General features: G+C 42.3%; 1 protein-coding gene across 2 annotated transcripts in view; it reads right to left on the bottom strand.

Moving 5' to 3' along the window:
* Window positions 1-24302, bottom strand: part of LOC126426795 (neprilysin-2-like) — a 238528-nt gene that overhangs the window by 9238 nt on the left and 204988 nt on the right. The window contains exons 11-14 of one of the 2 annotated variants that reach the window (XM_050088794.1): window positions 17285-17453; window positions 9304-9422; window positions 5425-5556; window positions 465-646 (exon numbers count right to left, since the gene is read on the bottom strand). In XM_050088794.1, coding sequence (XP_049944751.1) covers window positions 465-646; window positions 5425-5556; window positions 9304-9422; window positions 17285-17453 — 602 coding nt within the window. The remainder of the gene's footprint in view (window positions 1-464; window positions 647-5424; window positions 5557-9303; window positions 9423-17284; window positions 17454-24302) is intronic. The other variant, XM_050088795.1, reaches the window with a different exon arrangement.

The following is a 24302-nucleotide window of genomic DNA, read 5'->3' as shown; positions in this document are numbered from 1 at the left end:
TGGGATGCCTTGGGTTATTTCCACTGCATTGTAGATGTGTGAAATTTTGAGGTTACTGTCAGTAGTGTCTGCCAAGTTATAAATACACGGTACGAACAGCGAGGTTCGCGGCACACCTCCCCTAGAGAATACCCCGATTTACTCCTACACCTGTCCACGACTCTCCACCCGTGACCACGTGTTTGCAGGAGCCAGAAAGTTCAACCGTTTCAGAGCCTCCACATCTCCCCTCCACTGCCAGTGCTGGCTCACTGACGTGGACACAGAGTGAAAAAAATGGCTGTGAGCACTATGGGACATAACTTGTGAGGTCATCAGTCCCCTAGAACTTAGAACTACTTAAACCTAACGAACCTAAGGACATCACACACATCCATGCCCGAGGCATGCGGTTGCGCGGTGCCAGACTGTAGCGCCTAGAACCGGCCGGCCACAGAGTGCACACAGAGAGCGGCGCTACTGACTTGAAGCACCAGGTCTGCGCGGCGGACAGCCAGAACATCTGCCGCGGGGAGAGGCCGGCCAGCGCGGGCAGCCGCGGCTCTGATTGGCCGGCGCGGCGCTGCAGGGCGAGGTAGGCGCCGTACGCCTCCTTCAGGCCGCCGTTGTCCGCCGTGTTCTCCCCCTGCGTGTTGATCCCGTTCAGCTGCAACACGGCACGCCGCCGTCACCCACACTTGTTCCTACTCGTATTCCCCTGCCGGTTACCCACACACTTGACTGTACGAACAGCGTCAAGTAAAGGATCATATGCGTTGTATGGTTTCAGTCTACATACGTGCTGACTGTTGCTCTGTTGAATGCTACAGTATCATAGGATGTACTGTAGCCATGACACATGAAACTTCTACCGTAAAATGCCTCAGATGAGGTGCACCTTCACCAGAATGGACATCAGTCAAATGGCGGCACTGAAATGTTTCTAATCTGATGAGTTTCACAAGTATGGTGCTTAATCAAATGGTGCATTTGAATGCTGCAGGAAAAATACATCTTCACTGAAAACGTGATTAGTCAAATGGTGCAGACAAATATCTCAGATGATAACCGCCATCACTGAAATGATTCATCAAATGGAACAGTCAATGAGACACAAAGAGGTGCATCCTCATGTGAAGACATCTTATTTTGCGATAGATATATATATTTATCTTGTTTTTCCGTCTGTTCATATATCTTTGATGTTGTAACGCATTTTTTTTTTGTCCTGCAATATAGAGATAAAAGTTGTTTTCTAGATGTAATATGTAACTGGAAATTATTTCCTTTTTGTAAGTAGATAAATAGGTTTAGAGTTTATTGATTGTGGAAAGCTATAATTTTTGTTTGTTTACCGTTTACAGCAATAAGTTTGGTAGAAAATAGTTGTGTAAAGATATATGTACTTTGATGTTGTATAAACTGTGGGCGAGAGTATTGAGAGAGAGAGCAATATCGATAGTCGATCCAACAAAGGGGTTTGTGTTGTTGGGTAGCTAGAGAGAAGGACACATGTTTTACTGTGGGAGTTGTGACTTTTACGAACTGGTGAAGATTGAGTTTAGTGGCAAGCGATGTACGTTTTGAATGACTGTTTTATACCAGGTCGTGATATGATAAAAGTGAGTGTAGAAACTGGGCGAAGTAAATACTGAGACTGTGCCGTGAGACGAAGTAACTATGACAATGCAACCGAGAATGGACGGTATTGTAGCTTTGTGTCTGTGAATTGAACTGCACTTGTATTTTGACTGTGTTTTCGTACACTCAAGTACTGTGAAGTTACATATTTATTCGCGTTTCGGTGAACTGTCGGACGCCTATAATCAGTAACAGTCGTTATGAACTTACGCGGACTGCCTATTGTGTGTGAGTACACTCCCGCCCAGGACCGTTTTTCGCGATCGCGACACTCATAATACGAATTGACTTTCTATAGAATTCGCCGTCGGCAAGTTTTATAAACTGTGTGTGGCATAAGTAAACTTAAATTGTGTGTGCCAGAAACATTAATACTGTCCACATACGGACATCTGTAACAACAGTTACATCGACCAGCCTGTGGCCTGCAAAACGCCACTGTAATCAGATTTGCAGCTTAATGAATACCACCGCCCGCACGATTACGAGGAAAAAATCATCAGCTGGAATCACACGACCGTGGGAGCAGATCTCAGCGTTTCACCAGGACCAGCCAGCTGCCGTCGATGTCGCGACCATCGCCACAACACACAAGATAAGATTTAAAAGCAGCGCTCTCCTCTCAAAGACTCAAAATTATTGCAAACAATTTTAATTTCCTTTTGGCTGACATACACGTAACATTTGTCTTCTTTAGAATAAAAGTGTTCCCCACGAAGTGGTGTGTTCTGTGCAGATATTGTTGACTTTCATTAGCAGTAGCCATTTCCCTTTTAATTATTTCCATTTTACTTTTTTTACATTTTAAATCCGCCGCCGCTGCATGTGTATTTTTTTATAACTTTTGGAGGGTGTGTGTCTAAATTCGTGTGCCGTAGCATTTACCTGAAGTATTGTAATGCTTTGCTACTTGGACAACGGCGCCCGCCATTAATTTCTTAAACGTCGACCAATGACAGTGAAGCTCGCTTGCTATTGGTGCTAACAGTCTATAGTGGGTAATTCAAAGGTGGGTAGCTGTCAAAACACACGGGTTGTGATTACTTTGAATGAGAGTCGTGTAAAATTGTGGGTTCATCACTCAACTTTGGTATTCTTTTGTTTATTGATGTTAGAAACAAATTTTTTGTCAATGTCCTTACTAAATCTTATTTAATATGGTTATTCTATGCTAAACTGGGATAAATGCACTGTCAGATATTGTGTTGGGAAGTAAAATTTGGAGAAACGTCTATTTAGATACGGCTTGATTTGGACTGCATTAGTTAACACGGTACTTTTCGGGTATTTTGGCGATACTTAGTGACAGGGTAGAACCACAGTCGTCACACTCACCACATGGATGCTGATAAAATGGGGTCTACCAATGAGCAGACGAGATGCATCTGCATCAGGAAAATTAATGATGTGTGGTGGATGAGATGCCGTTTGCTCTAAATGACGGTTGTTCAAATGCGGTTGTCCGATGTGCCAGTGACATTCATGTTCACTGCAGTGATTTATTACATGTGCTAGTCAAACGTGGCAAATAAGATGTGCCAGCACCTCAATATTAATTACCAAATGAGTCACTTAAATATGCCAAATAAGTTACACATTCATGTTGATTAGTCAGATTTAACAGTTCAGGTGGAATATGGCTTCGCTAAAATGATTACCCAAATGAGAAAGTCATTTGCATCTGATAAAAGCTTCCCCACTCCAATGGGGCCAGTGACAAGTGGCGTATAAGGTGCATCTTCGTTGGGGCGATAGTCAGGTGTGAGAGATGGGATGCATCTACATCTGTATGGAGATCACTAAATGAGCGCAGCTAAATGTGTCAGGTGAGGTGTTTAAATCGGGAAGTTGATTGTATCACTTCATTGACTGTTTAAATGGGGAAGTTGATTGTATCACTTCATTGAAATGATAAGTCAAATAAGGGAGATGCAACACCATCAGAGTGATGACTAGCCAAATGGGGAAGTCGTCTTTCTCAGGTTAGCTGTACATTCATCAGAATAATGATTAGTCAAATGTGCTTCAATCTTCATCTAAATGGTGATTAGTGAAACAGAGGAAGCTAACACTTTTACGTAATACATCAAAAAAGTTTTGCATCACCCCAGTTCCCAGAACTCCTGAAGATAGACATTGACTGTGGATATTGTATCACAAACACAGTCTTTTTGACTGTTTAGAGATGTCACTAAACTCGCCCAAAGATGTAAACAATCATGCACGAGCAGCGCCTATTAGACAGAGGGGGTCCGACAGGTGATCAATTCCAGTTATTCAACCAGGAAGGAGGTACAAGGTTTGTTTTGTCTCCAGTTCAACCACGCCTAGACGGTCAATACCGCTCTTCGATCGCGTCCGCATTGTTTCTTTGTGCCAGGCTTTCAACAAGTGAAATGTCCAGATGTCTCAGAGTGAATCAAAGCGATGTTAGTCAGAAATGCAGGAAGTACAGAGAGACAGGAGCAGTGGATGACATGCCTCGCTCAGGCCGCCCAAGGGCTACTACAGCAGTGGATGACCGCTGTCGACAGATTATGAATCGGAGGAATCCCGACAGTAACGCCACCATGTTGAATAACGCTTTTCGTGGAGCCACAGGATGTCGTGTTATGACTCAAGCTGTGTGCAATAGGCTGCATGGTGCGCAACTTCAGTCCTGACGTCCATGGCGAGGTCCATCTTTGCATCCAAACACCTTGCAGTGCGGTACAGATGGGTCCAACAATATGCCGAATGGACCACTCAGGACTGGCACCACGTTCTCTTCGCCGATGAGTGTATCATATGCCTTCAACCAGACAACCGTCAGAGATGTGTTTGGAAGCAACCCAGTCAGGCTGAATGCCTTAGATACACTGTTAAGCAAGTGCAGCAAGGTGGAGGTTCCCTGCTGTTTTGGGATGGCATTCTGAGGTGACTACGTACGCTGCTGCTGGCTATGGAAGGCGCCATAACGGCTGTACGATAAGTGAATGACCTATAAATGGTTCAAATGGCTCTGAGCACTATGGGACTTAACAGCTGTGGTCATCAGTCCCCTAGAACTTAGAACTACTTAAATCTAACTAACCTAAGGACAGCACACACATCCAAGCCCGAGGCAGGATTCGAACCTGCGACCGTAGCAGTCGCGCGGTTCCGGACTGCGCGCCTAGAACTGCGAGACCACCGCGGCCGGCGAATGACCTATAGTGTAACTGTATCAGCAGCTTATTGGCGAGGCATTCGTCTTCATGGACGACAATTCGCGCCCCCATCGTGCACTTCTTGTGAATGACTTCCTTCAGGCTAACTAAATCGCTCGACTAGAGTGGCCAGCATGTTCTCCAGACATGAACCCTATCGCACATGCCTGGGATAGATGAAAAAGGGTTGTTTATGTATGACTTGACCCACCAACCACTCTGACGGATCTAGGCCGAATCGCCGTTGAGGAGTGGGTCAATCTGTACCAACAGTGTCCTGACGAACTTGTGGATAGTGTGCCATGACGAATACAGGCATGCATCAATGCAAGAGGACGTGCTACTGGGTAGAGGTACCGGTGTGTACCGCAATCTGGACCACCACCTTTGAAGGTCTCGCTGTATGGCAGTACAACATGCAACGTGTGCTTTTCATGAGCAATAAAAAGGGCAGAAATGATGTTTATGTTGATCTGTATTCCAATTTTCTGTACATGTTCCGGAACTCTCGGAACCGAGGTGATACGAACCTTTTTTTGATATGTGTAGATTTTTTAAAAATGAGGACAGCGAGTAGTACTTTTAGAGAAGAGGACAAAGAAGCAGCTATACTCACGTGCAAGCCAGTCTGCTCATCGGTGTAGTTGCCGTACTGCGAGATGATGCACTCTGCCTTCTCAAGGAACCTGTCGTGGGTCACAGGGTCCCACCAGTCAACAAGGTTGCCGTCCTTGTCAAACTGACGACCCTGAAGAGTGTTCAAACAAAAAGTTGTGTAACAATTGCATATGACATAAATTTTTTTCTAGGTTTTTAACCATCTACATGGTGGGCTTCCATATGAGTTTGAATATTTCTGATTTTACCTTCGTGGCCTCTCTTTTATTTATACATAGGATGCCTATTCTAGGAACGTGTGGTTGCGGAATTTTAAAAGTAAACCACACCTAAGTGGACAAAGCGTCTCCTCAAGCAAATGCCACTGGATTTGGATGACGATCGCCATTGCTCTCCTCCTTCTTAATCAGACCTAAGCAAAATGCACTGCTCTTCTTTGAATATTCCCCATTTCCTCTATTTTTCCTGTCTGGTATGGTCTCAGAATGAGAAGCACCAATCATACGTTGGTTGTCTTAGCCACCTTTGTGGATGGGGTATATTTTCTGTGTACATCTTCCAATGTATCTCAGTGTCACCCACCGTGGTCTAGGAGTAGCATCTTTAATCGGTAAGCAAAATGTGCTGGGTCCTGGGTTCGATCCCTGGATAAATTTTGAATTGAAATCATTGGCAATGGCAGTAGACGTTTTCTGGCATAAGGAGTCACGCTCGTTCTGCCATTAACTTAGTCAGAGAGGATGGAGGAGCGAACAGTGTTTCAAGGCAATGTATTGTCCTTCGAGTTGCAAACTGCCCCTAAAAGATGGAAGAATCAGCGATGATCGACGGTATGAAGATGCAGAAGACAACGGAAAGCACTGCATTAAAGATACTTTATGAGTTTTCCACAGCACATGTAGCCTGTAATTGAAAAGTGTCAGGCAGACTGGCAGATTAAACCTGTGTGCCGGAATTGGACTCGAACTTGGGACCTTTGCGATGGCAGGAGAAGATTTCTGGCATAAGAAGTCTCCCAGAAGTGCTTCTGTGAAGTATGGAAGGTAGGAGACGAGGTACTGGCAGAAGTGAAGCTGTGAGGACGGGGCTCGAGTCATGCTTGAGTAGCTCAGACGGTAGAACACTTGCCCACAAAGGGCAAAGGTCCCGAGTTCGAGGCCCAGTCCAGCACACAGTTTTAATATGACAGGAAGTTTCATATCAGCGCACACTCCGCTGCAGAGTGAAAATCTCATTCCAGTGTCAGGATAGTTTCTCCTTTGGCTAAAGAGATCGGAACAGTCTCCCATTCGAACCTAAGGGAAGCAGCTGTCCAAGGGGAGATAGCCATGAAAAAAATATTGACTAACCAACGAAATGATAACATTGTGTCGGAGCATGGAATATCAGGCAATGTCAGACAATGAGTTTCGATTTGCCAGGTTCATGACACGAGTGATATCAAGTACCACTCGTGCACGTTTAGGATGAGGCATCAATATTCGCATCTGCTTCTGTAGATAACCGAACTCCGTGTGCAGGTGTGAGAAGCACACATGCTTACGAAGTTCAGGTATTGGTGCCTTGTCTTACGCATGCACAAGTGGTGCTTGGAGTCATTCGAGTGAAGGCCTGAAGATGACGTGATCGGAACGTCGCCTCTCGTTGCCTAATCAAACATTATCACAATAGCGGCTCTTGGTACAATATTATTACACTTCATCGACCACCTGTTCTCTCTCGCTCCTGACTCTAAGATGGAGTCACGTTTACTAACCTATATGTAACCTGAGTCAGTGAAGTGAAACGGAAAGATGATATGTGATCACACGAGTGGAAGGTAATTTCAGCAACAGTAGAAAATAGTATAACTGGAGTAGGATTCGTTCTGAATAGGAGAGAGCAAGTTACTTCGAACAATTCAGAGATCGGATTATTCTCATCCGAATCAACAGCAAACCTACGCAACAGGTGTTCAGGTATAAATCCAAACGCCGCAAGTAGAAGACAAAGATACAGAGAAAGTATATGAGGGTATTTACTGGTTAACTATTTAAAAGGAAATTATATTCTAATACAGGTGGAATATTGAAACAATTGAAGATACAGTTACAGAACAATAGAGACTCTACATCTACATCTACATCTACATAGTCAGTCTGCAAACCACCTTACAGTGCGAGACTCGAGACAGAAAAGGAAAATGGTGCTAAATGTTCTAAATTCTGAGGAAAATAGGAGCAAGCCGTAGGAAAACACTGAGAACAGGAATACCAAGAACGACATGCCCAGATTAGAAGGCTGTAAGAAAGAGATGCAGTATTGTTCCCGTACTGGTCAGTGAAAACCGATCAAGCAATGACGGAAATAAAATATGGGTTCACTTGCACGGATAAAATTTAGGGCGAAAGATGTCAATGATAAGGTTCGCTTATGATGTTGCTATCCTCAGTGATAGCAAGGAAGAAATGACTGGACGCACTGCGTAGATGAACAGTCTACTAAGCACAGAACGTGAGATTAAACTTAAGGAGGAGCTGAAATGACATCGGCGAAAAACAGCAAAATTCGGAACCGTGCCGTAAACGAAGTGAATGAACTCTGCTACCTTGGAAGCAAAATGATGCATAATGAATGAAGCAGGGAGGACATACAGAATAGACAGGGAAAGAGGGCAATCTTGGTCAAAGATAGTATTAGGAAATTGCCAGGGCTGACGCAGGGTCTAGCAAATAGGCAGCGCACATGACCTACATTCTCCAAGTGTGTCATGCAATGCTGGCGGGTTTCACACCAAACTCTCATCCCCCCCCCCCCTCCTCTCCACTCTGACATCACAGTCCAGTATTGTGGAAGTAGGCCACATGGTAAGTACGTAATCCAAGATGGTAGCCCCAGGTCAATTGACCTAAGCATAAAACATCGTTTCCCCCCACCCCTCTAACATCACAGCTCACTGGCGCAGCCTGCGTAGTTGCCAGCCCTACATTCCCCATGCAGCACCACTTCTCCATAGTTTAAAATGGCGGAAAATTAAAAACCATCCATGAACGGCACTTGCGTTCTTTAAAATGAGTTGAAATCAAAAATACCAATTTAGAATAGTGGGAGACGAAAAAATACTGTAGAGTAGCCTGCATGGTTGTTGTGATGTTGAATGCCAGAGATGGCTGTGTCTCGGTTAGAAGGAGGACAATGAAGGACCTGCACCTGACCTGTCTGTGTACCAGACACAATGGACCCACACCGGGAGTTACAGTCTGGAGTGCGACTTCGTATGTCAGCAGGAGCACTCTGTGTTATCTGACACACCCTGACTGCAAAACTGCACGAAAATCGGGTGACTCGACCTGCTTTGCTGCCATACATGAACAGCATTCCAGAGGTGTTTTCCAACACGATAAAGCTCGCCCACATACTACTGTTGTAAACCAACATGCAGTGCAGATAGTCGACATGTTGCTGTGGCCTGTTAGACCACCAGATGTGTGTCTAATCGAGCACATATGGGACCATCGGGCGACAGCTGCAGGGTCATCCACAACCAGCATTAACAGCCCCTGTATTGACCGATCAGGTGCAACAGGCATGCAGCTCCAGTCTCATACTGACACCTGGCACCTGAACAACATAATGCATACACATCGGCATGCTTCCATTCATCATTCTGGCGGTTACACCAGATAATTAACATCAGTTCACCATGTCCAGTCTCAAAGTAACTAATGCTCACAACTGTTACAGCATGTATTTAAAGCAAACCTGATTTTCATCCTCGCAATGGCGATACTAGAGCAGCTCTTGTGTGACTGCCTACCAACTTCCGTTGATGTCGCACGACTCCTTCTTGGTGTTACAATTTTTTTGCCGTCAGTGTACGTATATGAAAAGTAGGTACCTCGTCGTCGAAGCCGTGCGTGATCTCGTGGCCGATGACGAAGCCGATGGCGCCGTAGTTCATGTACTTGGGACGGTCAGCGCTGAAGAAGGCGCCCTGGAGGATGCCCGCTGGGAACTCTGTGCAAATCACACACAGACACACACACTGGTAGCAGTTACTTCTGTAAAATATCTGGGAGTATTATGCGTGTGGAACGATTTGAAGTGGAATGATCATATAAAATTAATTGTTGGTAAGGCGGGTACCAGGTTGAGATTCATTGGGAGAGTCCTTAGAAAATGTAGTCCATCAACAAATGAGGTGGCTTACAAAACACTCGTTCGACCTATACTTCAGCATTGCTCATCAGTGTGGGATCCGTACGATATCGGGTTGACGGAGGAGATAGAGAAGATCCAAAGAAGAGCGGCGCGTTTCGTCACAGGGTTATTTGGTAACCGTGATAGCGTTACGGAGATGTTTAACAAACTCGAGTGGCAGATTCTGCAAGAGAGGCGCTCTGCATCGCGGTGTAGCTTGCTCGCCAAGTTTCGAGAGGGTGCGTTTCTGGATGAGGTATCGAATATATTAGAGCGCGCACGGAGGCTTTCAGACAGTCGTTCTTCCCGCGAACCATACGCGACTGGAACAGAAAAGGGAGGTAATGACAGTGGCACGTGAAGTGCCCTCCGCCACACACCGTTGGGTGGCTTGCGGAGTATAAATGTAGATGTAGATGTAGATTTAGACACCCAATACCACACATACCACTGCTGTGCGCAGAGTCTCCGCCACCAGTAATGGTAGCTGCTCACTAACGTTCAACTCTCAAGACCGGTTCTCCCGTCCTAGCAACAAAGCTATATGGTACATAAGGAACACTAAACGTGTGATGAGGTGGCACTTTGCGAAATTTTTTTGGGTAACATGTCCAAAAACACGTCCAAACCAGTGAATGTGAAGTCACAGACGCCTCTGGTTGGATAGTGGAATGCATTACAAGGAGTATGGAGTGTTACTGAAAGATACCAAACTTTGTCGAAACTGTAGTCATCATAATCATCATCATCGTCATCACCCTTCATCTGAATCCCACTGCTGGAAATAGCTCTCCTACAGACTTCTCCACACATTCCAGCCTCCAGGTACAGACATCCCTATCCCACCAGCATGTCCTGTGACGTCACCTGCCACCTCTCACAGGTCCTGGTCCCAGCAAGTAGCAGATGATTCTCTCACTCCATCTGGCATACATTCCCCTAGCCACAAATCTCACCCACCTACATCTCGATCCTACTATTAATGTTATCATATCGCGCCTCCCACTCCCTGACCACGTATGTTTGTCTCCCTAGTGATTTCTGATGCATATCTCTTCATTGTTACCTGAGCAACAATCAGTTTTTGAATGATTTTGGCGCTGAAGGTCTGTGTCCCACAGCTGCAAGTCACATATGCTAGCACACACTGTATCATAGAAATGCTATATGAGAGTAATGGGAGGTACTGTTTTGAAAACTCTATTTAATTCATCAAATATCACCAGGAAGAGGACATACAACCTAACAACCATCTAATAGGAGTTGATGAGTCCTCTTATTTAGGGACGAGAATAGCCAGGGGCGCTATCGCTAAACTCAACAGGATTTTCCAAACAGTACTTCCCATTGCTGTCGAATAGCACATCAACAATCAGCCTCTGCAAAGGGGTGTGACTTACGGCAGTGGCGGACAGACTTTTAACATGGAAACCGTTCAAATATTTATTGTCGCTCAGTGTTCAGAGGAGAATTGGAAACCAGGAATTACTGGGGTGGAAACAGAGGCAGATTTCTTTATTTATATATTTGCTATTTCCTTTCAGTCTGTTATCTAGATACAAGAGTAGATCAAATATTGCACATGAACTAGCATGAATATAGCATTCAATATTTTAACATCTTTTCAAATTTGCGTTATGGTGTTTAAGAAGGGTGGAAAATCTGCATAAAATATCTACATTGAAAAAAAAAATCTATAATTTTTAAAAGAAAGTAAAAACCTATTCACTACACTTCAGCCAGCTGGTACACATATATATCTTCATTCTGAATCCGGAATGCACATGACACTGTTCCAGTGTACTATGAAATGTCGTTGGATCACGTATTTTGTGATTTATAACTGTGGTCTGTACCGCTATACAACGCTACACTACAGAGCACTACACTACATTATACTGTGGTACCTGGTACCTGAACCGAGCTGGGTTTCTCTCTTGTCCGGACGGTTAGTCCTCGGCACACTGAACCGCAGGTCAGGATTCACAGGAGTCAGGCTGTAGCGGTGTACAAATTGGGAGACGACTGTCAGGAAATCCTTCCTGATCCTCTCCAAGGATCATCTTCTCACTGTTTCCAGAAGACTGTTAGGTGCAAGGAAGCACACCCTGCAGTCATTCATCCTGTTGGGCCCACTCATATGCCAGTAACCGACGGAAAACATTTCGAAATTTCGCATGATGCTTTATGCTTCTAAAAATAGCTGCGATTTGTGTACTGTTTGCGTAGCGTGAGGGATAAGCTACTGACCTGTCATGCCAAAGGTTATAGGTTAGAATCCTGTCAGTACTTGTAGTTCTTTTATTCTTACATCTTTATCGAAAAGACTTTGAGCATTATTTTTGTTCAATTAATTGGTCGAAACGTAATTTTTTCTGTTCCTCTCTCACGCCATATTAACCATCGTATGAAATACATCATTTGCTCTCATTTTTCTTTCTATCAGTCTCTTTTGTCTTGGAATTCTTGTTTATGTGATTTTCATTATTGTTATGTCTTAACTTTGATTTAATTTCTTCCATTTTCCAGTCTTACATTTTCCTCAATGTTTTACATTCACTATTTTTATTTCTTATATTGCTCGAATTCCATTTAACTTACATTCCTCGTTTTAGTTTAAATCATCATCAGCATTATTTTATCCATAGTGCAATAAGAATTAATGTTTTAAATATTTCTATAACGACTGCCGTTCAAAAATCTTGTAACGACAAATCCATTCTTAATGGCATTGCACTGTCAATATAAATATATTATTTCACCCTTTTTTTACCGACAGATAGGCATTTTGAACTGTTTAAAAGTAAATAAAAATAATTAAATTCAGATGCACAAAAATTGGAAAAAAATTGCTGGTCAGGCAATTAACTGAGTAAAAATAGCGATTAGAGACATTTATATAGAATTTTAAAACAGCTTTTTTTGTGAGTAGTCAGTACTTTAGCCATTACGCTCCGCAGCCAGTATGTAAATTGTTACTATTTTTGAAGTAATAGAGCACCATACGAAATTCTGAAATTTATTTCGTCGATTACATGCAAACTAGATCGCACCTGGGATAGTAGATGCAAGCTGCGATATCTAGCACCTTGACCGTACAGGTGTTTTAAAAAAGGACGAGCCCACGGTTTGGGATCTCTACTTGTTAGTCTGACAGGGCGCGGTCTGCGGAGAACGGAGACAGACAGACGGGTCAGGGGACACGCTGGGGCTGGGGAGACACGATGTGGGGGCCACAATGATGGAGGAGGGGGCAGACGAGGCCAGGGGAATGAGGGTGGCTCACTGGGCGAGCAAGTCCTCGGGTGGACTCTCAGAGGTGGCGGCGGTCCGACATGGCAGGCTGATCGGAGGTGGTCAGGTGACGTCACAACACGGGTGTGTGTGTCGATAGTGAGCGGGCTGTGAGGAGAAGTCTGCAGGGCGCAGCGGATGCGAAACGGCTGCTGACGATGGCGGGAAAATACTCGCAGTGCTCAGAGTAGGCTGAAAAGTTGTAAGCGGATCAGTACCGTGATTAAAAAAGAAAGTCGTTAAACTGTGGGCAGTTGTTTAATTGATTCTACACCACTAGACCAATAACCTATTGATGTATTTCTGTAATTTTTATCGTCTCTAGCAGAGCACTTAAACTAAGAGGACTCAGATTTCACTTTCAGTGTTAATGTTCGACATTTATATTCACTGAAAGTTGTCCAAACTGGCACGTCCTCAGTTACAATACACAAGTAAAATTTTATTATTATTTTTGTTATTGCTGCTATTATATTATTAACAACAACTCAGGAATTACTTTCCACTTATTTGTCTATTGACTGAAGTTCTTATCACATTAATTGCCCATTACATGCATTCCTCAAAAGTAAATCTCAACAGTATTCCCCAGTCTTTCGGTAACACAGCTCCTAGTTTCATATAAAGTTTTTTAGCTTTCACTGTAATTTTCAGCAAATATTTGGAGCAATTGCGGTAGCCATTCCTCTGTCGATCATTTGTCTTTGATATAAAACACTGTTGGTCGAAAAAATTTCTCCTGACGCTACATCTCAACTAAATTATCCCACTTAGTATAGAAGCATAATTTCAGGAATTTTCCACAAAATAAATGGCTAGTAGGAGACTTGAGAAATGAAAAGTTGAGTTCATCATCTATGTTACTTATTTGCAGTGTTAATGGAAAGGAAACAACAAAAAATCAGTTTGGAAGCCATTCGTTAGTTAAATAGAGAACTGACTCATGTCCCATCAGCATTGTGAGATTATGGAAAGCTGAGTCCCATCAGCATTGTGAGATTATGGAAAGCTGAGTCGATCATTTCTTCCACACACCATCTGTGATATTAATCTATGTGGAATAATAAACAATCGAGTTCAGAGCCACAATTAATTAAATAGAAATTTGAAATAATATATTTTTAATGTTTGTATTAAATTACATGTGAAGCAAATTCTTTTGCAATATTCGCTTATACTGTTACCGACAAATACATTCAAAGACACACACACACACACACACACACACACATATATATATATATATATATATATATATATATATATATATATATGGGGTGAGTCACTAACTGCTGTCACCAAGAATAATTCCGAAAGTATGATAGGAGCTGAAAAGCTTGTGGGACAAAAGCTACATGGGACAACAGGGGCCATAATATGACGTTGGCTTTTTGTTGTTAGGTGGGGTCGCTTCAGAGGAATGAAGGTCAACTTTCTTTTTTTAAATGGGATGCTATAGTTTGGTACTTATTATCTGATAGTGCCTATCAAGACGAATCCAATGATGTGTAATATTAATGTTTTTCAAGGTCAACGAAGGTCACAAAAGCGGCATGAACGTCCATTTACAGAAGGTGTTAGAAGTGATGACCATTAGTATGAATGGAGTGCTGCAATCTTCTTATCAAGGATTGAGTGATATTCCTTATCACTTTGGCACTTATCGAAGCACATGCTCTGACAATTCTCTCTCGCATATCCTCAGCTCCAGTTGGAGCATCTTTATAAACAATGTGTTTTACGAATCCCCGCAAGAAAAAATCCAGAGGCATCAAGTCTGGCGAACGAGCCGGCCACGACACATCTCCTCTGCATCCAAACCAACGATGTCGGAATTGTCTCTCCAACTCTTTTCTAACCATCAGCGAAAAATGTGCCGGACACCCATCGTGTAGATACCACATCCTGTTCGTTGTTCCTAAAGGTATTTCTTCCAATAACAGACCTGATGTTTCTTGCAGGAATGTGATCTACTTACTACCATTAACATATCCTTCGATGAAATAGGGGCCTATAATTCTGTCCTCCAGAATCCCACACCATACATTCACCGAGCACGGTTTTTGGTGTGCAACTTGCCGCAGCCAAAACAGATTTTCAGTTGGCCAATAATGTATATTATGCAAATTAACATTTCTGTGGTTCGTGAATGTAGCCTCGTCAGTAAACAAAATCAAATTAATAAATGTGTCTTCCTTCTGAATTTGAAGTTGACCCAATCGGCAGAATTCAATGCGACGCATACAATCTGTACCAGTTAATTCTTGGTGGAGACTGACATGGTAAGGATGATATTTACGGCGATGCAGAACACGACCAACACTACTCTGGCTTATACAGGATTCCCTTCAGATCTGACGCGAACTAACACAAGGATCTCTAACCGCAGTGGCAAAAGTACCAATTTCCATTTCCTTGTTAGTAAGTTTCCTTTGCCGGTCATGTTTCCGATGCATTAAAGATCCAGTTGTTCTCAATTTATCATACACACATTTAAATGTACGACGTGTAGGGTGAGTACGTTAAGAATATCTTTCAACGTGTTAAGTCCCCAGACCTCACTGAATTTCGTTGGTATTCTCTGTGAATGAGAAGCATATCGACTTGTTATTGGAAGGAATACATCGCCACATTCGCTTGATTCGACGATACTAGCCTTACTGTTCCTAATAGTGTTACATTGCGAAATCGTCGAATGGTGTTTACATGTCAATGGCACGTATTCGGCGAATATTTACTATTTGCACGACATACGAGAGAGAATTGTCAGAGCATGTGCTTCGATAAGTACCGAAGTGACAAGGAATATCACTCAATCCTTGATAAGAAGATTGCAGCTCTTCATTCATACCAATGGTCATCACTTCTAACACCTTCTGTAAATGGACGTTCATGCCACATTTTTGACCTTCGCTGACCTTCAAAGACCTTACCGTTACATTATCATTGGATTCGTCTCGATAGCCGCTATCAGAAAATGAGTACCAAACTATAGCATCTCATTTAAAGCGTCCCTACCCAGCAACAAAAAACCAACGTCATATTATGGCCCCTGTTGTTCCATGCAACGTTTGTCGCACAAACGTTTCAGCTCCTATCATACTTTCGGAGTTATTTTTGGTGGCAACAGTTAATGACTCATTTATATATAGGGTGGGTCAGGAGGAAAGGTAAGTGTTTTGACAGGCACTGATAATGAAGAAAAACTTCGTGTGGACATATGCCCTATTTTGAATGGTTTCCAAGGTAGAACACTTTTAACATACATTTTTATTTATTTTCTGTATTATTCATTGTCAATGTTTACAACGTACCACAGTAATACAGAGTAAGTTGAGACGAACGTTTTGATGCAGGACGCTTGTGGTCTATCAAGTCGGAAAATTATCTCAAACTGGCCTGCAAAAAGCGCCTAGCTACGGACTTTCAATATTCTCACGATCTCTCCGCGCAAACTGTTAGTCCTAGACCAAAAATGAACAGGACTTTTTTTGCAGCAACTTTAATTTAGTTTAATTGTGTACTGAGACACGTTTTCGTCGGACTGTGCGGTTTTCGAGTTATTAAAGAAAAACGTACAAATGTGATATTAAACGTGTTCTATCTCGGAAACCATTCGCAATAGGGGATGTGTCCATATGACGTGTTTTGTTCAGAACCACTAATACTATCGCGTCGCAAAGTGTGTACCTGTCCTCCTGACTCACCCTGCATATATAAAGTTAAGGAAGGCCAATGGTCTCTGCACTACAGCTGCATACCAATCGCAAACTCTTATGAGAATCAGAGTAAAGGGGATGATGGGCAAGTGACACTACGTCAGTGGTGTGTGGACAGGATGAGAATTTGGGTCTGGCAGGAGGTGTACCAGGGTAGCCCATGCAGTGGCTCTGTGGTCAGAGCATCTGCCTAGTAAACAGAAGACACGTTCGATTCCCAATCTGGCACAAATGTTCAACTTTGCCCATTGATATAAATCAATGCCCACTCGCAGCCATTGTCTGCAATTCCTTTGTGTCTTAGTTCGCGGTGGCTGCTAGATCAAAATGATGTATGTGAAACACACAGACACACAGACACACACACACACAGACACACACACACACACACACACACACACACACACACACACACACACACACACGTTGGTAGTCTTTCGTCCTCACTTCCTAGTTGCTTTTGCTTAGTTTGGTTGGAAAGAAATGACAGATTGAATACCCTGAGCCTCTTTCGTCAGCCGTGCACTTCGGTAGTGAGTTAAAGACAATAGCGCTTTATCTGAGGACAGTGAATTGTGTGATGCACACCACAGCTGCCCTTTGGATAACCTAACACTTGCACACAATGGTCAGCACTTTTGATACTCCATCGTATAGTGTACTCACGTATGGAGTTCTCGAGGGTGTCGTAGAAGGCATTGACGGTGGCCACATTGCTGTGGCTGGTCCACTCAGTCTTGTTGACGGGCTCCCGCAGCCGGCTGAAGGAGTAGTCGACGGCGAACCTGGACAGGTTGAGCACGCTCTCCAGGTAGAGGGCCGGGCTGATGTCCAGCTACAAAAGAACATTCGTGGGAAAAACACGTGGCGAGCCACCAACAGAGCACTAGCTAATAAGGATGGAGGTATGCGTAGTGATCGAGGGAAGGTTACGGGACTGCCTACTCACTGGCAACCCTGTGGGAAGAAGTTTTTCAGTGGTGTACAGTAGCTTTCTGACACGGCTTCAGATTTCTAGAGTATATAGGGAAACCACAATGGCCAGACACTAGTTCTCTGGCATCACTATAGCAGTCCCTGCGTATGTGCCGTGAACACGGCTGCTGTTGAAACTGGCAAATTTCTCTGGTGGAGGAAGTTAAGGTACTGATAAAAGATAGACTGGGGCTTCATAAGAGTGCTGAATCCAAAATCGTTCTAGTGCATCCAGAGTAACCATGGTCCAGCCACAGGCTCAGAAATGAGTTTTCCCAGTTGACAAGTCTCTGGACTGAACAGTTTGAACTGCACTTCTTCAGAGATTGGTGCTGTGTAACCATGTGGGAAACTGAGGAGGGTAATGTCCTGATAAAAGGGAGGCTAGGACTTCCTAAGAGTGCTGAGTCCAAAATTCTTCTTATGGTAACCATTGTGTCCAGACAGAATCTTTGTAATGTGTTTTCTCAATTGACAAGTCTTCCAACTGAAAAGTTTGAACTACACTTCCTCCAAGATTGGTGCTGTGTAACCATGTGAGGAGATATTGGATAAACACTCAGGACCTGAGGGTTGTGTTGTTGTTGTGGTCTTCAGTCCTGAGACTGGTTTCATGCAGCTCTCCATGCTACTCTATCCTGTGCAAGCTCCTTCATCTCCCAGTACCTACTGCAACCTACATCCTTCTGAATCTGCTTAGTGTATTCATCTCCTGGTCTCCCTCTACGATTTTTACCCTCCACGCTGTCCTCCAATGCTAAATTTGTGATCCCTTGATGCATCAGGACATGTCCTACCAAGCGATCCCTTCTTCTAGTCAATTTGTGCCACAAACGTCTCTTCTCCCCAATCCTATTCAATACCTCCTCATTAGTTATGTGATCTACGCACCTAATCTTCAACATTCTTCTGTAGCACCACATTTCGAAAGCTTCTATTCTCTTCTTGTCTAAACTATTTATCGTCCACGTTTCATTTCCATACATGGCTACATTCCATACAAATACTTTCAGAAACAACTTCCTGACATTTAAATGTATACTCGATGTTAACAAATTTTTCTTCTTCAGAAATGCTTTCCTTGCCATTGCCAGTCTACATTTTATATCCTCTCTACTTCGACCATCATCAGTTATTTTGCTCCCCAAATAGCAAAACTCCTAATTACCTTAAGTGTCTCATTTCCTAATCTAATTCCCTCAGCATCACCCGACTTAATTCGACTACATTTCATTATCCTCGTTTTGCTTTTATTGATGTTCACCTTATATCCTCCTTTCAAGACACTGTCCATTCCATTCAACTGCTCTTCCAAGTCCTTTGCTGTCTCTGACAGAATTACAATGTCATCGGCGAACCTCAAAGTTTTTATTTCTTCTCCCTGGATTTAAATACCTACTCCAAATTTCTCTTTTGTTTCCATTACTGCTTGCTCAATATACAGATTGAATAACATCGGGGAGAGGCTACAACCCTGTCTTACTCCATTTCCAACCACTGCTTCCCTTTCATGCCCCTCGACTCTTATAACCTGAGGGTTATGAGGCTGTAATAGTGGGTGGCAACCATACTGTTGTCCAGCTTATGTCAGGACACACACCTGTAGCAGGCTTGTTAGTCTTTCTCTGTCCATTGCCATGATTTATAATACTGTTACCTCAGTAGGAAAGTTCAAAAACTACATTTAGGAGAAAGCTTCAATCCATGACTTTCTCAATACAGGATTTCCAAATGTGATCTTTAAAACCAGGTATCAATAGCATAGCATGAAACCTCGAGCCGTGGCGTTAGAGCAACAAAATGGTAAAGTTTCAACAATACGCGGTCGGTGGCAGAGGATGTGTCGTCAGAGCTGATCTTATGAAATATGTGGGAAAACTCCAGCGACTGGCACAGCCAACATGGTTTTGGCAGGCACGCTGGCAGATTGCATACAAAGCAACTGATATACCAGCTGGATACTGAGGCATGATGTCCGTCAGAGGCTCTCCAGCACCTGAACGCCAAGCCTTGCTGTAACTGTATACATGCCTGTTCCATGTGTGGATCGATATTAAGATGGAAAAGAGTTGAAAAAAAGTTTGAATGTGATTCTAAATGTCAGCTTAGGTTCACCTTCATAAAACTACTTGTGTTTCCACTCTTTTGGTTATGTTCCAACTAAGTTTTGATTTGGATGCGTTTGCCTCAGAGGACACTGTTTGTTTACAAACCGGATTTCTCTCCAATGGCGGTTTGAATGATGAAATGCGGATTGTGCTGACATTAACCACATGGTTATAACTTGTAATATTTTTGCTTGCTTGGCCTATGCTGGGACATGCCAAATCTAAAAGAAGATTTTGGTTTATTAGGAGACTTCATTTCAGCCAAGTAATGCGGTATATGGAAACTATAATGTTGTACAGCGTTGGATAAACTGACCTGGATGGAACTTACTTCATTGTGATCACCCACATGAAACAAACACGTTTCTTGTCTCCTTCTAGCTGTCCAGAACACATCCTTATAATGAAGAGTTGTCTTAGAGAATAGGGACTCCAGAATAGTCTCAGATAAGTGGGTTGTATCAGACTAAGAACGAACGTGCACAGTGAAAACGTACACAGTGAAAGTATGTTAGAAACATTTCGGATGTTATTCTTCTTTAATTATCTGTGATTTTTTCGCAGATTGATATGTGATCATTTTACACAAAAATGTTGGTGATTCTTGTGACAGTTAAAATGTATATTATCATCCATAATGAATATTCAAGTACTCACTGTCAACGTCTAAGCACGTATTAAACTTGTAGCAATCCTCACTCCTGTGAAGGAGGGTGCTTTCAATTGAGTTCTGACTGTGCTATGCAATTCTGCGTAAGGTAGACGTCGATAGAAGACGCGCAGTGACTGGGAAGAACTTGTACAATGTATGCCTGAAGCATACATTTCCACCTGCAACGCTCACATGAAATGTTTGGCTGTGTTGAATCAGGTCACATTTTCGACAGAAATAAAATGTAGACATATTGCGTGCTGTAGTATTGAAACCTTATTTTAAGTAAACAAATGATTTTGATCTCCTGTTGGGAAGTGATCAGCTCCAAATGAATTTATAAAACCTGTGAGAGATCTGGTTAATAACCATATTTTAACCCAAACCAGAATACACAATAGATACAAACAACTGCAATACTCAATACTTGCAAATACTCAGACGATGTACACCTATGCACAGACATTTTTCTGAAATTATAAAAACGTTTCCTTCTCATTTTTTTAGTAAACAGCTCATTAAGTATTGTCCATCATATAAATATATGATCAAAAAAATCCATTTTCTATCATGATCAAAAAATACACTTTTATAGGAGCTACATTTTTCTAAATTTTGGTGAGATTTTTTATTAGTAATAATTATTTTTATCATTATTCTTATTTCTATAATTTATTCTAGATAATAATTTGAAAATATTTGTAAATGAAATAACTATATACAAATTTTTGTGGACTCAAATATCGATATTTTGTAAGATCGCTGTGCTGCAAACTGTTATATCTCTGGTCGTCTTGACCTAAAATGTTTTGGGACGAATTACTTGCATTCTGAAGTCTGTTGTTTTCTGATGCAATCATCTGATGCAACCAAGTTCAAGCATGTACTTGGTGGGAGATTGGTGAGGTTGTTGTTGGTGAACAGTTGTAATTTCATCATTGTCCAATGAGTACAATTTAGCCACACAGTTTTCTTATCTCAAAGACAAAAAAACTGGATCATACTACCTACATGTAAAATATTATTCTTTCAGCGAGTCATGACTTTTCTAGCAAGCCACGTTTTCTATGAGGAGCCACAAGAAGCTGTAGAGAAAAATACACTTTAGTACTGTATGGCTTTTTTTATAAATTTATTAGTTGCACGATACAAGCGTTTCAGTTCCTAAAAAAAGTGAACTTCATTGATATTTTTCAATTTAAAATATTTTAAAGAGTTTCCTCAATAACAGACGGCAGGTAATCTCAGTTTGGGTGTTTTTTCTGGTGTATTTTAAAAGCCAAGGATTCGGTTATTGCTGTGTATTTATGTTTTGCAGATCAAGATGGAAAAATAATATGTGAATTAGCATGAAAACAGACGCAATGAAATTAAACCTGAATTGTAAGAATTATATACAGACTAATACTCAGATATAACAATCAGAACTCGTGGACCATAACAGGATGACCGATAATCAACCTCCAAATTGGAGTTCGATTATATGGACACATCAAGATAAATAGAAAAAAAAAACAATTTTTAAAATTCAGTGTTTTATTCAATTTGTGTTGTGTGAAAGTGTAGGAACAGTTACTATCCCTGAGCCAAAGATAGACTCTAAAGAAGAAATGGGTGGGGTGAAGACATAACACATACAGGATATTTCGACGTAACAAAAAGGAAGATGAAGGAACTGAATCAGTGGAACGGAGGGATGTTGGAGTGAGTGGTTCAAGTTACAAAAAAATTGTCTGTTGACACTCAGAAAGGATACGAGCGCAGAAAAATAATTGATTATGTTGTCATCCGAAGTCGGTATCCTCATCTACATCTACATGGATACTCTGAAAATCACACTTCAGTGCCTGGCAGAGGGTTCATCGAGTAACCTTCACAATAACTCTCTATTATTCCAGTCTCGAACAGCGCACGGAAAAAACCAGCACCTACATCTCTCCGCACGAGTTCGGAATTACATTATTTTATTATGATGATCGTTTGCGCCTATGTAGGTCGGCGTCAACAAAAGATTTTCGCGTCTGGAGGAGAAAGTTGGTGATTGCAATTTTGTGAGAAGATTCGGCCGCAACGAGAATGTCTTTGTTTTAATGATGTCTACCACGAACCCTGTACCATGTCCGTGACACTCTCAGCCCTATTCCTCGATAATACAAAACGTGCTGCCGTTCTTTGAACTTGCTCGATGTATTCCGTTAATCCTATGTGGTAAGGATCCCAGACCGCGCAGCAGTATTGTAAAAGAAGACGGACAAGCGTAGTGTAGGCAGTCTCTTCTGTAGATCCGTTGCATTTTCTAAGTGTTCTCCCAATAAATCGCAGTCTTTGATTCGTCTTCCGCACAACATTTTCGATGTGTTCTTTCCAGTTTAAGTTGTTCTTGATTGTATTTAGTTGCATTTACGAGCTTTAGAAGTAATTGATTCCTTTTAGCACGGACTCCTTTTAGCACTCATGTGGATGACATCCCACTTCTCATTGTTAAGGGTCAACTGCCAGTTTTCGCACCATGCAGATATCATTTCTAAATCGTTTTGCAATTTGATTTGATCTTCCGATGACTTTACTAGACGACTGACGATAGCGTCCTCTGCAAACAACGTAAGTGGGCTGCTCAGATTGTCTCCCAAATCGTTTTTTTTTTTCGGTCATCAGTCTACTGACTGGTTTGATGCGGCCCGCCACGAATTCCTTTCCTGTGCTAACCTCTTCATCTCAGAGTAGCACTTGCAACCTACGTCCTCAATTATTTGCTTGACGTATTCCAATCTCTGTCTTCCTCTACAGTTTTTGCCCTCTACAGCTCCCTCTAGTACCATGGAAGTCATTCCCTCATGTCTTAGCAGATGTCCTATCATCCTGTCCCTCCTCCTTATCAGTGTTTTCCACATATTCCTTTCCTCTCCGATTCTGCGTAGTGCCTCCTCATTTCTTACCTTATCAGTCCACCTAATTTTCAACATTCGTCTATAGCACCACATCTCAAATGCGGTTAGGTTAGGTTAGGTTAGTCGATTCTCTTCTGTTCCGGTTTTCTCACAGTCCATGTTTCACTACCATACAATGCTGCACTCCAGACGTACATCCTCAGAAATTTCTTCCTCAAATTAAGGCCGGTATTTGATATTAGTAGACTTCTCTTGGCCAGAAATGCCTTTTTTGCCATAGCGAGTCTGCTTTTGATGTCCTCCTTGCTCCGTCCGTCATTGGTTATTTTACTGCCTAGGTAGCAGAATTCCTTAACTTCATTGACTTCGTGACCATCAATCCTGATGTTAAGTTTCTCGCTGTTCTCATTTCTACTACTTCTTATTACCTTCGTCTTTCTCCGATTTACTCTCAAACCATACTGTGTACTCATTAGACCATTCCATTCAGCAGATCATTTAATTCTTCTTCACTTTCACTCAGGATATCAATGTCATCAGCGAATCGTATCATTGATATCCTTTCACCTTGTATTTTAATTCCACTTCTGAACCTTTCTTTTATTTCCATCATTGCTTCCTCGATGTACAGACTGAGGAGTAGGGGCGAAAGGCTACAGCCTTGTCTTACACCCTTCTTAATACGAGCACTTCGTGCTTGATCGTCCACTCTTATTATTCCCTCTTGGTTGTTGTACATATTGTATATGACCCGTCTCCCCCTATAGCTTACCCCTACTTTTTTCAGAATCTCGAACAGCTTGCACCATTTTATATTGTCGAACGCTTTTTCCAGGTCGACAAATCCTATGAAAGTGTCTTGATTTTTCTTTAGCCTTGCTTCCATTATTAGCCATAACGTCAGAATTGCCTCTCTCGTCCCTTTACTTTTCCTAAAGCCAAACTGATCGTCACCTAGCGCATTCTCAATTTTCTTTTCCATTATTCTGTATATTATTCTTGTAAGCAGCTTCGATGCATGAGCTGTTAAGTTGATTGTGCGATAATTCTCGCACTTGTCA

Source organism: Schistocerca serialis, chromosome 11, assembly GCF_023864345.2.
Source record: "Schistocerca serialis cubense isolate TAMUIC-IGC-003099 chromosome 11, iqSchSeri2.2, whole genome shotgun sequence".
In the NCBI taxonomy this organism is placed as follows: domain Eukaryota; kingdom Metazoa; phylum Arthropoda; class Insecta; order Orthoptera; family Acrididae; genus Schistocerca; species Schistocerca serialis.
This window is presented reverse-complemented; position numbering and strand designations above follow the sequence as displayed.